The 16431-nt window shown below is 46.5% G+C and overlaps 1 protein-coding gene across 1 annotated transcript in view; it reads left to right on the top strand.

The window, feature by feature from the left end:
• znf710b (zinc finger protein 710b) overlaps positions 1-14770 on the top strand; it is a 17028-nt gene extending 2258 nt beyond the window's left edge. Inside the window, exons 2-5 of the mRNA XM_062549549.1 lie at positions 2964-4730; positions 9154-9345; positions 9655-9826; positions 12579-14770. Of these exons, the coding sequence (XP_062405533.1) occupies positions 2964-4730; positions 9154-9345; positions 9655-9826; positions 12579-12757 (2310 nt within the window). The 3' untranslated portion in view covers positions 12758-14770. The remainder of the gene's footprint in view (positions 1-2963; positions 4731-9153; positions 9346-9654; positions 9827-12578) is intronic.
• Positions 14771-16431: the final 1661 nt, after the last annotated feature.

Raw genomic sequence — 16431 nt, 5'->3', positions numbered from 1 at the left:
GGGGATTTCCCAATCTACTATCACATGTGACTGCTTAGTTCTACAAATGAAAGCAGAACCAACTGGCTGTGTGTGTGTTGGGGGGGGGTATTTTTGGTCGAGAGGGGACCGTTTCATATGCAGCATGCTGTGTGCATTTTGCATAACGTGGGGCTCCATCTCTCTATCATAGGAATGGAGTTTCACAATGAATGTGTGAGAAAGTCTTGGTGCATGTGGTGTGGGTTTGCCATGCAATTAGAGTGTGTAATATAGGCTAATGGGAAAAATGTTGAGTGTGGTTGGTTTTGTGTCGTGTGTGTGTGTGTGTGTGTGTGTGTGTGTTTGTCTGTCTGTATCTGTGTAGGTATGGGTGTGTGTAGGTGTGTGTAGCTGTCTATGGGCCTGGAGAGACTACATTAAGCCATGGGCAGATCAGCTAACTTGATACATGTCAAGTAATAAAACAGACAAGTTTTTGCTGTAGTCTCTCCCTGCTCAGGCATAGTAATCTATACCAACACTGTTGCTAGAGGCAACTCCTCGAGCAACTTGGGTCGTCTGGAGTCCGAGAACATCTCATATCTTTGTCCTTGATCCACATTGGCCACTTTCAAGGATTATTAGCATCTCTTTTGGTGTTAGATGGCTGCTTGAGAGGAATATTAGCCTATGCTTGGTTTCCATTGGATGTTTGAGAGGAACATCAACTTCAGACCTGATTTTCATTGGATGTTTGAGAGGACCCTCAGCGTGCAGCTTGGTTTCTATTGGCTGCTTGAGAGGAACATCAACTTCAGACCTGATTTTCATTGAATGTTTTTAGAGGAGCCTCCGTCTTCATCGTGGTTTCTACTGGCTGTTTGAGAGGAACATCAACTTCAGACTTGATTTTCATTGGTGGTTTGAGAGGAGCCTCAGCGTGCGGCTTGGTTTCTATTGGCTGCTTGAGAGGAACATCATCTTCAGACTTGATTTTCATTGGTGCTCTGAGAGGAGCCTCAGTCTTCAGCTTGGTTTCTATTGGCTGCTTGAGAGGAACATCAGCATGCAGCATCGTTTCCATTGGATGCTTGAGAGGAACGTCAACCTCAAGCTTGATTGCCATTTGCTGCTGGAGAGGCGGATCAACCTCAAGCTTGATTTCCAAGGGTCAGCAGTCTCATGCTTATGTTTCCGTTGGCAACATAACTGCTTTTGACCATGGATGACTCTTCTCAATAATCTTCCTCTTGAAGCCAGTCTTTTTTAGCACTGGTCTTTTTTGTCACCAAACCGAACCGAACGCTAAACGTTTTCTCAAAAGAGGGAATACTGAGCTCTACCATAGTACTCTTTATCGCCATAGGTGGTGTGACCATAGGAGAAGCTGCAACAAGATGTGCCAAGAAGCCAATGGTTGGCACATTCACACTCCTTAACTCTCCAATGAGGGTCTTGGTCATGGCAGCTGGCCAATGTTTGGGGTAATTTCTGCCATTGCTGAAGCATATACGTGTTTAATTAATCTTAATTGTTATGTTAATTTCTGTGTAGTTGAAGTAGTAAAATCCCCAAGCCAATCTCTGGGCATATGATAATCTGTCCGTGCCTGTGTGTGTCCTCGATCCCAACCCTTCCTCAGTGAGAGTGTGAAACCTGTTTAGATATGACACCGTACCTTCATCGGAGTGGGAATCTGTTGCTGTGCGCTTTTCTAGTAGTTCGCATCATTCATTCTGTTGATACAGCTGATTCCTTCCAGCTCCGAAGGTGTTTCATTGATTTTGATGATTTAGGTCAGTGCTTGGATGATGGCGTGTCCTTGTGGAATATAGTTAGTCTGATTCTTAAGTATGCGTGTGTGTGTGTGTGTGTGTGTGTGTGTGTGTGTGTGTGTATGTGTATGTGTATGTGTATGTGTATGTGTATGTGTATGTGTATGTGTATGTGTATGTGTATGTGTATGTGTATGTGTATGTGTATGTGTATGTATATGTGTGTGTGAACATCAGGCATTGACTCTCCAAAAAGCTTACTAAGCTGAATTTCATCAAGTCCAGCAATCGCTGACTGGAGAGATTTAGCTCCAGAAATCCTACCTGCTTCTCAAACACACACGGACACACACACTCACACTCATATTCATACACACACACACACACACACACACACACACACACACACACACACACACACACACACACACCGAAGGCAGATGCCAGTGACTTCTTACCTGTGTCACTGTAGCTGATCACATCTCCTACATGCCCTGTGAACTCAGAGTTGAGCCCTGCCCCCTCGCTCTCCTCCATATAGATAATGCATACATGCACAAGCACACATTCTGCATCACTCCCCCTCATACTCACACTCTCGCCCTCTTGAATTTCCCCTTGGGGATCAATAAAGTATCTATCTATCTATCTATCTATCTTATAACTGCTCTTGACACCTAGATGATAACGAAACATTAACCAATGCCGTTTCCTGGAACAGTGGCATGGTTGCCAGTCAGTAGTTTGGTGTAAAGGTTGTCTAAAACGGTTTACACCAGTACTGGAAATATGGAAGTTGTAATTACCTGTTAATCTTTTTGGCGTGAAAAGGTTATCTATCTCTTCCCAGACTTGAGTCTTTTCTCTCATACACCCACTCTGTCTCTCTTTTTGTTTCTCTCTCTCTCTCACTCCGTCTGTCTTCTTCCTTAGTGTCTTGAGGCCACGTGGATCTGAGTCTCTCTTGTGTAATTTTCTGAGTGTGTGTGCATCTCTTACCGACCTGAGGCGTGTGTGTGTGTATGGGAGGCTCTTGTGTGAGTGTTAAGAGTATGTGTGTGTGTGTGTATGTGTGTGTGTGGGGCTCTCATGTGTGAGCGTTAAGAGTGTGTGTGTGTGTGTGGGGGGGGTCTCGTGTGTGAGCGTTAAGAGTGTGTGTGTGTGTGTGTGTGTGTGTGTGTGTATTTCTCACTGACATGTGTGCTCCCTTTCTCCCTGCCCCTGCAGGAGGAGAAGACACAGCGGGCAGTCCAATGCCCGTCTGAGGTCATGCGTGGGCGCGCGGAGGTGGGCACTCAGACGGAGCCAGTGGTGGTGCTGTCGCTGGCGCAGGCGGCCGTGCTGGGCCTCATCTCGCAGAACGAGGTTTTCGGAGCCACCATCGCCCCCAACGGCTTCTACACGGGCGACCCCAAAGAGTCCCCCGCTCCCCCCTCCGAGAGGATGGACTACGAGTACGCCGACCAGCTCATCGGGGCCAACGGAGACTACTTGGGCCAGAACGGCCTCGTCGAGGACGGACACATGCCCCCCCACCCCGACTGCGGAGACCGCAGGTGGCACGGACCCCCCCACGACGGCCCCAAGCCCCCGACGGGCCATCCCGACCCCTCTGTGTCAGGGGCAGGGGTGAAAGGTGAAGGGTCATCCGCAGGATCCGGGCTGCCGTCGTGCGGGCACATGATGAGCGGCATGCCCATGGGCGACCCGGCCGGGGGGTACCGGCTGGCACACAAAGACCCGCCGCCTCCTCCGCCGCCACACGCCGGGTGCCCGGACTGCCTGCGCGACGCCAAGAGCTCCCACACGCCCACGCCGCAGGGCGAGCCGCACCCTCACGCTCACCCGCACGGGCATCACCCGCACCCGCACGCGCCGCCCCACCCGCACCCTCACCCGCCGCCGCACGCCTCGTCCCGCGACCGCCACGGACCGCCGCCGGGCAAGAGGGGCGTGGGGGGAGGAGCGGCGGGCGCCGGGGGCAGCGCCGGAGACAACGGCGACGACCGAGGAGGAGGAGAGGAGAACGGGAGGAACCGCGGCGGCGGAGGAGGAGGAGGAGGAGGAGGAGGAGACGAGGAGATCAGCGGCTACTTCCAGCACGGCGAGGTGGGCTACGAGTCCAGCGAGATGGGCGGCCCCGGCGGAGAGTTCGAGGAGAACAGCCAGGGGATGTTCTGGAACGACCCGGGCGAGGGTGGAGGAGGAGGAGGCGGCGGCGGCGGTGGGTCGGGATCGGGAGGAGGAGGAAGCAGCGGAGCGGCCGCGCACCATCACCACCACCACCACCACCACCACCATCACTCGGGCCGGCGCATCGACCGCCTGGACATCAACATCCAGATCAACGAGTCGTACTGCGTGGACGTGGGCGAGGGCCTGCGCCGCTGGAAGTGCCGCATGTGCGACAAGTCGTACACGTCCAAGTACAACCTGGTGACGCACATCCTGGGCCACAACGGCATCAAGCCGCACGCCTGCCCGCACTGCGGCAAGCTCTTCAAGCAGCCCAGCCACCTGCAGACGCACCTGCTCACGCACCAGGGCACGCGGCCGCACAAGTGCACCGTCTGCAAGAAGGCCTTCACGCAGACCAGCCACCTGAAGCGCCACATGCTGCAGCACAGCGACGTCAAGCCGTACAGCTGCCGCTTCTGCCGCCGCGGCTTCGCCTACCCCAGCGAGCTGCGCGCGCACGAGGCCAAGCACGAGCGCGGCCGCTGCCACGTGTGCTCGCAGTGCGGCATGGAGTTCCCCACCTACGCGCACCTCAAGCGCCACCAGGCCAGCCACCAGGGGCCGCACGCCTTCCAGTGCGGCCAGTGCCACAAGTCCTTCCCCTACCGCAGCCAGCTGCAGAGCCACATGCTCAAGCACCAGCCGGGCCGCTCCTACGCCTGCTCGCAGTGCGGCCTGCAGTTCCAGCAGCTCTACCTGCTGCGCCAGCACGCCTTCACACACAAGGGGAGCACACCCAGCACGCCACGGGTGAAGGTGAGGGGGGCGCACACACACACACACACACACACACACACACACGCATACACGCCACGGGTGAAGGTGAGGGGGGCGCACACACACACACACACACACACACACACACGCATACACGCCACGGGTGAAGGTGAGGGGGGCGCACACACACACACACACACGCACACACATACACGCCCAGGGTTAAGGTGAAAGACACACACACACACACACACACACACGCCCAGGGTTAAGGTGATGGGACTCCCTAGTCCACACACACATCATACTGTGGCACTAGTCCACACACACACACACAGAGGGAGCTCACTAGTCTACACACACACACACACACACACACACACACACACAGGGGGAATATACTCAGCACGCCCAGGGTCAAGGTGAGGGGCTCACCAGTCCACACACACATGCACACTCACACACACGCACACAGATTGCATACAGACAAACGCCAACACACATCATACAGTGGCCTGCATTTACACCCAAGGAGAATGTCCCCAACCCGCCCAGGGTTAAGGTGAGGAGGCTCACTAGTATACACACACACACACACACACACACACACATCGTACAAGTGCATTTACTCTCAAGCAGGGTATATCTTCTTGTTCTGGACGTCAACAAACCCATGCAGGATGTAGTCACAGAACAAACAAATGAATTATCAGTAGTATGTGGTCTGATTAGTAACGCCACCACAACCAGCTCTATAAACACGAGGAGCCACCGATCAGTTTGTCAGTTTGTCAGGTCCACCCAGCCACCTGTCCTGTCCACACATCTTTATTACCTCTGCCTGAGGAGCGTGTGTGTTCAGTGTGGTTTTTGTGAAACATGCAGCTGTAGCAGGGGGCCAAGGACTACACAAATTAAATTTTGGAGGGTTTCTGACGGCACGGCTTTGACGAATGTACTTACTACGGCACTTGGCTTTGGAAGAGGTCTACTCTCTCCAAGTACCCCTCTAGTTATCTAATATGCGCCTACTGAGATGGAGACAGACTGGTTGGCAAGAACAGAAAATTAGTTTAAACAGGTTAAATGGGAGTATTCACATTCGTATTTCCTCTTTCGTAGACAAGGATATGGGCTGTGGTACTACAGCAGAATGAAGAATCCCCTGTCCAAAAAAAACCTTATTTTTTTTAAGCTTTGGACTCCTTAGGACATTAAATTAACTTTCCAACTCGGAACCTATTTGTCCTGCCCATATAGCCATTTATACACTTACTTCAGACCTCAGACATAATCAGATGTTTAAGTAGAACTTCACAGCCCAGTGATGCAGGCATTCAGTAATGTAGCGCTAGCTTGGTCTTCAAGGTAAAGAAATGTTATTGTTTTATACGACACGCTCTTCTGATTTTCAAATTTAGAGTTGCGACCCACTTTTAATGACATTCACTCATTGTCAAGGTCACCTCAGGACCATCTTGTGCTAGCATTTCAGCTGTCAATCAGAATCAGCATTGTTGGCCAATATAGACTATACATATATCGACACAAGAGGAATTTTACTGTGGACATTGGTTTCTCTAAAGGCCGGCACCCACCGAACACGTACGCAGCGCACACAACAAGAAAAAAAATGAGAACTCCATCGTTTTTAATGAAGCAAAGCACACTAGAAACGTCTGCCGCGCAGAGGCCGCACAGGGTTAGAAAACTGTTCTAAAATCCTGCGCGTGAAGCCCACACCACTGAACGTCGTGTCCAGTGGGCGCCGGCCTTTAGTCTAGGATAATATACTGTACAGATTATGCGTACAATATATGCAGTTGCTCATGTACAGTAGACAGTGTACAGTATAGATACGCTCACCAGACTGGCAAAGTACAGACAACACAGAAAACAATATATTTTCAAAGTGTGTGTGTGTGTGTGTGTGTGTGTGTGAGTGCAAACAACAATAGGATGCAGTTTGTTTGGGAATGCAATGGAGGTATATTTGTGTGTGCAAGTTAGTGTGTGCAAGTAGCTACACTAAAAATGTTGCATCTGGCAAAGATGTAGGCTGATGAACAAATTAGATATGAGTGGTGGTGTATCTGTATCTCCATAAGTAGTTCTAGTTCCATAGTTCCATTGTTCCATAAGTAGTTCTAGTTCCATAGTTCCATAAGTAGTTCTACTTTTATCTCCACAATGTAGATAGATGGCTTGTATTCTGTGTGTAATGTTGGGTCCTTGTGTAAGTAGGTTAGTGATAAACCAACAGGAATGATAACATCAAACTTTCCCCTTCCAACAGTGGATGTGGAGAAATCACTTCACACACAAGACTCACACTGAGGTGACAGTGACTTCACACACACACACACACACACACACACCCAAGCTTTAAGTATCTGATCATATCAAACACTGGACATCCATGGTGGATAAAGATTCAGTAGCATTTATTTTCACATTACATTTTGTTAGTTATTTTTAAGTGTGATGACTGTTATTAGGATTCTTCAGTGAGATACCAGTTTCATGTGACTAGTTATGATTGTCCATATTTCCACATTGTTACTTACGTTGTATTTTTGTAGTTAAATTTTCATCGTATCCAACACACATTTTAGGGTTTTGTTATGGTGGGTAGTACTAACCTGATATGGGTGTACGTAGCCTGTGTTTTATGCAGACATTCACACGCACCTCAACAGGTAAAATACTCATCTGTAGACTGTGATCCATCAAACACACACACACACACACACACACACACACACACACAGAGCGTATCTATATTGTTACAAATCAAGGCACAGCTGTCATAAACCCCAACAGGCTTTATTGTTGACAAACACAGCACCCAGGGCTCTCACTGTGTGAAGGTGTAAGCAATGTCAATCACGCATTCACAGGCCTTTAGTCTTGGCCACCTTCCCACTGTCGTTTGTGTTTGCTTTTCTCATTTCAGTGTCCAGTGTGATAACCAAGCAGGTGTGCAGGCTAGGTGATGCTGTTAGGCTTGGGCATTATGGATGGTGTTCCCTGATTAGGTTTATTTGTGTATATTGTGGATAGCTGGTGGTGAAATTGATTGGAGCCAGGGTGACACAGGTTATTGTTTTGAGAGATAGAGGGGCATTTGCTCCCCCTGGTGGTTAAAATAGAGAACTGCACACATAGCAGACGTTGCTCTAATGGTGCTGGTCTCAGTGGAAACTAATTTTGTGCATCTGTGAGGGACACAGAGAGATGCATTTGAAATGAAGGTGAGACTTAGTGCTACATATGGGGCTATTTCACTGTGCACACACAATGACCTTAAGACCCTGAACATGCACACCCTGTGTCTGTGTGTGCAAGCATACTCTGCCTTTGTCACTCAGACACACACACCCAGATATACTCTGTGACATCAGTATGTTTCAGATTTCTGTGTCTTCACCCACTTCCCACTATCCATCAACCCCAGTCTGTCTGTCTGTCTGTGTATCTGTGTGTGTGTGTGTGTGTGTGTGTGTGTTTGTGTGTGTGTGTATCTGTGTGTGTCTGTGTATCTATGTGTGTGTGTGTGTGTGTTAGGGGTGGGCGATATATATCGTTTGCGATATTATCATGATTGTTGTTTTAATGATGTGCACATTTGCATCATCGAGTATTTAAATGACTTGGGGGGAGGAAGGGCACACTTGAAATCACACATTGAAATCCCACACATTCAGTGTAAGTGCAACAGAAGTAAGAGAAGCATATACCTAAAAGAAAGAGAAGCCACTGGCTGCAGCAGAGAGATTTTTTTTTGCCCATATCGCCCACCCCTAGTGTGTGTGTGTCTGTACACCTCCGTTACGCCATCACATAGCCTACTCCCAGAGTCTGTACAGCACTTTACAGCATTTTGAATTCTGAGTGCGTTAAAAACGGCTACATTTGTATATTGCATTACAGTCTGTGTCCCTTGGAAGTGAACTAATGCCCTCAGTGAAATGGTGCCCTAACTCTGACCCTGTAATACAAAGCTACACGAGCCACATGATCCTATTGGCATGTAAAAGACGCTCTTTACTTTACAGCAGGCTTCTGTCATCATTGCTCATAGTCACCTTTAGCACCAGTGCCTAGATAGAAGCTCTAGTAAGATGATGCCACTAGAGAACATTTAGTATCATTTTGTCACTTCTTTATGAATGTATATTCACGGCCTACTTTTATTTATTCAGCAGCCAGGACCTATAATCCGAAAGCAGGTACAGTACTGATACATGTTGTTGTTCGTACGTTTGCTCCCCGTATACCACATCCTACAGTAGATGTTGAATGTGCAAGCCCCTTCGTAGCTCCACCCCCCCTGAGCCACATGAACCACATTTCTCTGATCGGATCGTCTCTGTACATTCATCTACCTCTCCCTCTCCCTTCATCCCTCTCTCCCTCCCTCCCTCCCTGCCTTCCTTCCTTCCTTCCTTCCTCCCTCCAGGGCCGTAAGGGCTTTAAATGCGACGTGTGCGCGCGTGAGTTTACGCTGTCGGCCAACCTGAAGCGCCACATGCTGATCCACGGCAGCGTCCGGCCCTTCCAGTGCCACGTCTGCTTCAAGTCCTTCGTCCAGAAGCAGACCCTCAAGACTCACATGATCGTGCATCTGCCCGTCAAACCATTCAAGTGCAAGGCAAGACTCTATATACACACACACACACACACACACACACATACTTGCATGCGCGTACAACTGAGTGTTTTTCCAGCCAACTGATCAATCAAACCTGTACAATTCATGCAGTACTCCACAATTTTACCACTGGCCTGTATACACCCACTTTATATAATTATACTCATCCTTTAGTGTGGTTATTGTCTGTCTTAATATCTGTCACTCACTCAATCACACACACACACACAGACACACATGTTCACTCACATGCACATGTTCACTCACACTCACACACACTCAGTAACGCTGGGCTGTGTGTTTCTGCAGGTGTGTGGGAAGTCCTTCAACCGAATGTACAACCTGCTGGGCCATATGCATCTGCACGCGGGCAGCAAGCCCTTCAAGTGCCCTTACTGCTCCAGCAAGTTCAACCTCAAGGGCAACCTCAGCCGCCACATGAAGGTCAAACACGGCATGGACGTTTCTCCAGATGGCCACGGTGAGTCAACCTACACACACACACACACACACACACACACACTCACACACACATGCATAATAAGGGGTGGAAATTAATCTACCAGCTGTTAAATAAAGGGTAAAATTCACCAGCCACTCAATAGTAAATCATTATTTTGTGTCTGAAATCTGCCAGCCACTTTCATATTTTACCAGCAGTCGGCTGGTGGCTGGTTCTATTTCCCATCCCTTATGCACATATACGCTTGCTAATGTCGTCTACCCATTCTGTTATCAGCTCAGGATCAGGCAGACGATCGGCATTAGCTAAGGTTGAATAAGGTATGGTTTGCGGCCCTTAATGACAGCACATACCTTGACAGCTCGACATGCCGGCCTATTCGCTGTGCCTTATTTCTGACCCCATGTTGTACGTGTACCCAACCTAGTCTCTGGATGACTAAACTTTAAAGGGGTCTGTAGCCTGGGCTTTTGTTTTTCAAAATCGCCGAGCTGTACCAGGCTGTATTTGAGACGCGCACCTGAAGGCCTAACCATTTCCTAGGCTGTCCGATGATCGGCTTCAAGCACGGATCCATCATTTAGTGTTGAGATGTTGTTCATTGAGATAATGGTGATAATGCATAGGCTTTCTGTTGGCCTGTCCTTGTCATGACAATATGAAATATTTTGTCTAATGCACAAATTTGAAACAAAATGGGATGACTTGAACGATGTAGGACAGCATAGGCCTAGTCCATATCGAAAAAAAGTTTCAACAATTTGGAGCTCTGGCTTTCACCACCGTAGTCTTTATTAATGCTGTCTAATCAGAAACTTAGCATGCACAATCTGCACCATAAAACTGACTTACACAGACAATCTGGCGGGTTTTAGGAGACAAAACCCGAAACTAAAAACAAAACAGATCGGCCCTCTATTTGAGACCGGCCTTTATTTATCCGAGCCTGTAGCCACACCAGGCATGGAAAAGAGACACGCTTCTATTTGGGACTCGGCTTATATCTGGAGTTTTACAGTACATACATACATACATACATGTGAACGTGCAAAACATACATCCATACATACTATGGGGTGGGAAGTTACTCAGTTTCAATTCATGTGTTAAATACAGTGAATATATCCAAAACTCCTGCATTTTGCTTTTTTGTTCTTCATTTACACAGATATTGCGATGCATCGGAGATTAATCTTTTAGAATGTATTGAGTACTGCAGAATGTTGCATGGTGACAACAATGTCATCGTGGGCAGAGTATCATGACCGTATCAATTCCCCAGTTACCTAACACACATTCATTCACACGCTCTGATTCTCTCTCTCTCTCTCTCTCTCTCTCATACACACACACACATACACACACACACTAATGTCAAGGACTTCATTGCCCTTGCTGCAAAGAAAGTGAGTCTACATACAAATACACACACATGTAGATACTAGCACACACATGCTCTGACTGTGGCACACACACACACACACACACACACGCACAGTATGCACTTCATGGATATCTCTCCAGATGGACAAAGCCAGCTCACACACACACACACACAAACATGAATATCAAAGGCTGCTTGGGCATTTCCCCAGGTGGATGTAGTGAGCCAGCTCACATGCAGATGCTGGTGCACACACACACGCACACACACACACACACACACACACACACACACACACACACACATTCATACATGAAGGTCAAAACACGGCAAGGGTCCCTCATTAAGGTTTATCACTTTCAATTCAGGCCAAGCATGCTATGGCACTTACTCAGACAAACATTTCTATACAACATCTGCATTCATAGATACATGTGGACAGTTGCCCACTCCCACACAAGCCAAGGTCAAAATCAGTATAGCCACCTCCCAGACACCTAAATTATCACACTATCAAATGTCAGGGTGAATTAAGGACACGTGTTTCACATGTTCTTTATTCCCAGACCGGCTCTTAAGTCTGGCATCCTTATCTGAGACATTAGATCTTACGTTACGTGTGATGTGGCATTTTTACACTACATGTTTGTGTTTTTGTAGAGGGTTTACTGCATCCCTGCCAACATGTAGCTTTTAAAAAAAAGGAGATTTTTTTTGCAGTGATTACACAGAATTAGTGTTGCCATATTTAACGTGTTTCATACACTACTTGCAACACTGCATTTCGGTAAGTTATTTGGGTTTTGGGTTGCCACGTTTTATGACAAAAGGGTTGAAATTGAAAGGGTGTATTTCATACACAATTTCATACACAATTTCAATACACAATTTGGCAACCTGGGAAATGTCAGACTAACAGAAAAAGTGGATGGAGCCTTGATTTTAAAATTAAGTTTGTTGGTCATGCAAATTGCGGGAGTTTTCTGGGAGAAATATAAAACGGGGGGGCGCCAGGGATAACCTTAACAAACGGGAGTGTTGGCAGGTATTGTTTACTAAAAAAAAAATAAGAGAAAGGAACGCTACTCAACAAAATATTTTGCAGGGTGCTCTTCAAAAAGGGGCCTAAGATAACTAACAATTGAGGCACTTCTATATAGTAAAAAGCCTCAATTTTTCTGTTTTTTCACAAAGGTATTGTTTACTGTTTGTATGTTGTTTCGTATGTTTCGTAGAGATTTTATAGTTTGTTTGTGTTTTCGTAGAGGGTTTACTGTTTGTTTGTTTGTTTGTTTGTTTGTGTAAGTAACGTAGAGGGTGTACTGTTTGTATGTTTGTGTTTTCGTAGAGGGTTTACTGTTTGTATGTTTGTGTTTGTTAACTCAGATGCCCCTCCAGAGCTGGAGCCCCAGGAGGACTACGAGGAGGAGAACTTTGACTTTGCTCCTCCCGAGAACATGGAGAACAGCGACGCACCCAACCTCACCAAGCTGTCAGAGGTGGCCATCCAGGAGCTGGACTACTACAACTTCGGCAAAGACGTGGGGAACTTCAACTCAGCCTGAGAGCAGAAGAACTGCCCCCCCCACCCACCCTATCCACACAACTCTGCCCCTGCCCCATCCACTCACCCCCACCACCCACCCCCGCGCTCTTAACCTCTTCTACGCAGCACTCTCTCTCTCACATACACATACACACCTGAACACACACACACACACACACACACCCCCACACACACACATAAACATGTGGATGAGCACATGAACCTGCCGCCAGCATTGGCGCTTACTGACCCTGTGTGAGCCAGAACTCAACCCCAGGGGATTCTAGTGGAGGCTGTGGAGGGCAGCCATCTTTGCTTTGTTTCCTCAATGCGCCGCCATTGTGGCTCTGTTTCTGCTGAGGGACTATGAGTCTGGAGAAACACCTTCACCCACATGACTTCCTGTTTCCTGCTCAAGCAGTGATGGACCCTCTGAAGGTGAACAGCACTGAGACTGTTTAAAACTGCAGTTACACTCACAGGAAATCCTGTCCTAGTTTGATGTTCCTGCAACATATAAAAGAAAAAAAAGAACATGCATTTGCATTGTGGTCATATTAGAAGTCAAATATTTAAAGGACTGTTTTCCATCTGCCATAATCCACCTGTCACGTTACTTTGGTGAGAGAGTGCATGTGAAGAATGGTGTGAATGTGAAGTATGAAGTGTGTGAGTGTGTGTGTGAGTGTGTGTGTGTTTGTGTGTGTGTGTGTGTGAGAGAGAGATATTGTGTGTGTGTGTGTGTGTGTGTGTGTGTGTGTGTGTGGTTACAGTTCAGTTAGAGTAAGGTACCTGAAAAAGTACCGTTGAGTTCTGGTACCGTTATTGGTTCAGTTGCGAAAGGTATCCAACCCTAGTGTGTGTGTGAGATTGATTGTTTGTGTGTGTGTGTGTGTGTGTGCGTGAGTGTATGTGTGCGAAGGATGTGTTTATCCCCCTTTACCAAAGCTCTTGCTGTAAGCCAGAACATACAACACCTTACCCCAATCAGTAACCCAACGCCCCAAACTACCCATGAAAAAAACCCAAAACAAGCAACTACACCTAACCCGTGCCCTGGGCCCTAGCGTTGTCGGGTCTAAAGCCTACTGGTTTAGTACTGTGAGATATCTCGGTTTAAAAAAAAAACAAAAAAAAACAGTGTACTTAACATTAGTTCTCAGTGTAGTCATTTAGCTCTTCATGAACTAACTTTCATTGTTGGCAAGAACTTGTGATCCTTCTCCATTCCCTCTCTGGTATCTGCTTTGTTCGATTGCTGAAGTTGTTCTAGAAAGTTCTAAAGTTCTGATGAACCTGTTCTGATGATGTTCGGTTTTTGGTCACCCGAGAGACTGCAATCTCAAATCAGAGTCCAGTTAGAAGAGATTACAGTTCCTTGTTACTGAATGCTATTTATTTTGCACTTTTTGATGGAAACACACTTAAAGAGAAGGGGAAGATGTCTCAATTCAAGTATTTAGCCACTAACCTTCCTTTTGGCTGGTTTTCTGGTGAAGCCTTAAACCTAGTCCTGGACTTCATTTTGTTTATGAGGAAAAAAAGAGATTTTCTTTTGTTTTGTTTCTGTTTCAGCTTCCAGTATAGACTAGCACTAGAATTAGCGGCTAATGGACTGAATTGAATTCACCCGCCCTCTCTGTTCTCTCCTGAGAGACAAACTTGACCTTTGACCCTTTTGTGTAAGAGCTCATCATTTCATCACTACTTCCTGCTCCCAGCTGGCATCTGCCCGCTCTGTAGATAGTTAATGAAGCTTTTTTTTTCATGCTGGTTGCCAGGCAATTCTGTTCTGTCTTTGGGCGGTAGGAGAGGTGTGTATGTTTGTTATTACAAAAGATAAAGTTGGACAGTAGAGGGAGAGGGAGGCAGGGCAGTCTGTGCAGCTTTGCTCTTTGGGAGATACATCAGTCGTTATTCGAACTCACAAAATGGATGGATGGCTTGTCTTCTCTTTTGGTTCTGAGTAGTGCAACCGACTTTGAAAATTCACACCTGGTTATTTAATAAAGATTCTCTAGTTCAGACATTCTACTGGTGTTTTATGTTTATTTGATGTGATGGGAGAGAGTGTGTGTGTATGTGTGTGTGTGTGTGTGTGTGTACACTGTATGTACGTGTGTGTTGACGCCAGGACACTGAGCACAAGTTAACTGCCTAAGGGACCATTCCAAGCTCCGCTAAGGAACTTAGGTCCTCCTCTCGGCACACTTGCTTACTCGTGAGGGAAGGAGTTAACAAACTAAGGGGGGGGAAATCCACTGTTAAAGGTGTTAAAGGTGTTAAAGGTACTGGTACTTATTTTGATAGTTCTTTAATCTTTGTTGCTGATGGGAAATATTCAGTGAACGGCTACAGTCTTGCAGATATCTGTTTTCACAACTTGCAGTATTGTGTTCTTCATAAGACTGGTTAGGCGGGAATCAAACCCATTCAGGACTTGATCTGGACATGGTCCCAACATGAATCCGGAGCGTCCAGGGTTCCAGGATGTGAGGTCAGAGGTCATATTACACATTCTACAACTCAACGCAACAAAGTGTAGACCAAGAATTGACTGAAACTATGTTTTATTTCAATAAATATTTAGTTTAAAAGTCTGGGGAAAATTACTGAAAGCAAAGTGCTATGGTGTGAATACAATCCTGATGGAAAAACCAAGTAAAGGGGTGTACGACAAAGCAAGAGTACTGGCTTATCCAGCTACCTCAAAAGGTAATCGGGTCCGAAACCTGACATTGTGCATCGTCAGGTGATGCATTCCGATAAAACACTCATAAACCAAGGCATAATATATTAAAGTTAACAAATGGTTGAAAAATGAGTCTAACCTAATTATTCTATTAAGCAATATGTTTTTTATTATTGTTTGTAAAGTATCTATTCACACTTTAATAAAGTATTAAAATGCGAATAGATAAAGTACACAATAAAGTATTCATAAGTTACTTTTAATACCAGGTGAACTACAAAATAATGTGTTCAGCACTGTAGACACTCAGGAATAATTTCTTACTTATTTTTTTTGTAGAAAGTTTTGGTTTTACCACCTGACATTTTTGGGGTGGTAAAATTGCAAATACAGTCTAAAAATGTATTAAAATCTCAGTAAATGTTGCACACCCATTACCCATTGACTAGTTTAAACACAGTCTTCTAACTTAAAAAAAATGCATTCTGTCCATTTTAAAAAGGACTTGTTTAACAACACATTTTTAAAAGCCTTATTTGTCAATGACTCAATCCCTGGTCTCCAACAGCACACCACTTTAGAAACAATAGCTGTTTAGTGCAGTGTTCTTTTAGAGATCAGTGGTTAATTCCCAAAGTTACCTGGGTGAGTTACCTCGTTTCATAGTACATCCATCTGCATGGCTTTTTCACACACAGGTGGGTCTACAGTGTGGGCAGTCAAGGAAACGTTTACCCATGCACCACTCAGAGGCTGTTTCACGGACACTGCGAGGCCATTGGGGATTGCAGAAAAGCTCAACAGCTTTTATCTAAAGTGGCTTACAAAAAGGGAGCAATCAAGGCACAGATCTACAAGGACATGTTAGCACATTAATGTACTACTTGCACTGAATCGACTGACAGTTCTAGAAGGACTAGCATCGCCAGTTATTGCCAATAACTTATTGGTACAGTTATTTCCTGTTTATCGGCCACATTGTGTATAAGCCGCGGGGTTTT

The sequence above is a fragment of the Sardina pilchardus genome, chromosome 11 (genome assembly GCF_963854185.1).
Source record: "Sardina pilchardus chromosome 11, fSarPil1.1, whole genome shotgun sequence".
Lineage (NCBI taxonomy): Eukaryota > Metazoa > Chordata > Actinopteri > Clupeiformes > Clupeidae > Sardina > Sardina pilchardus.
Note: the sequence above shows the minus strand (reverse complement) of the source record. Positions and strands in the feature narration are given on the sequence as shown.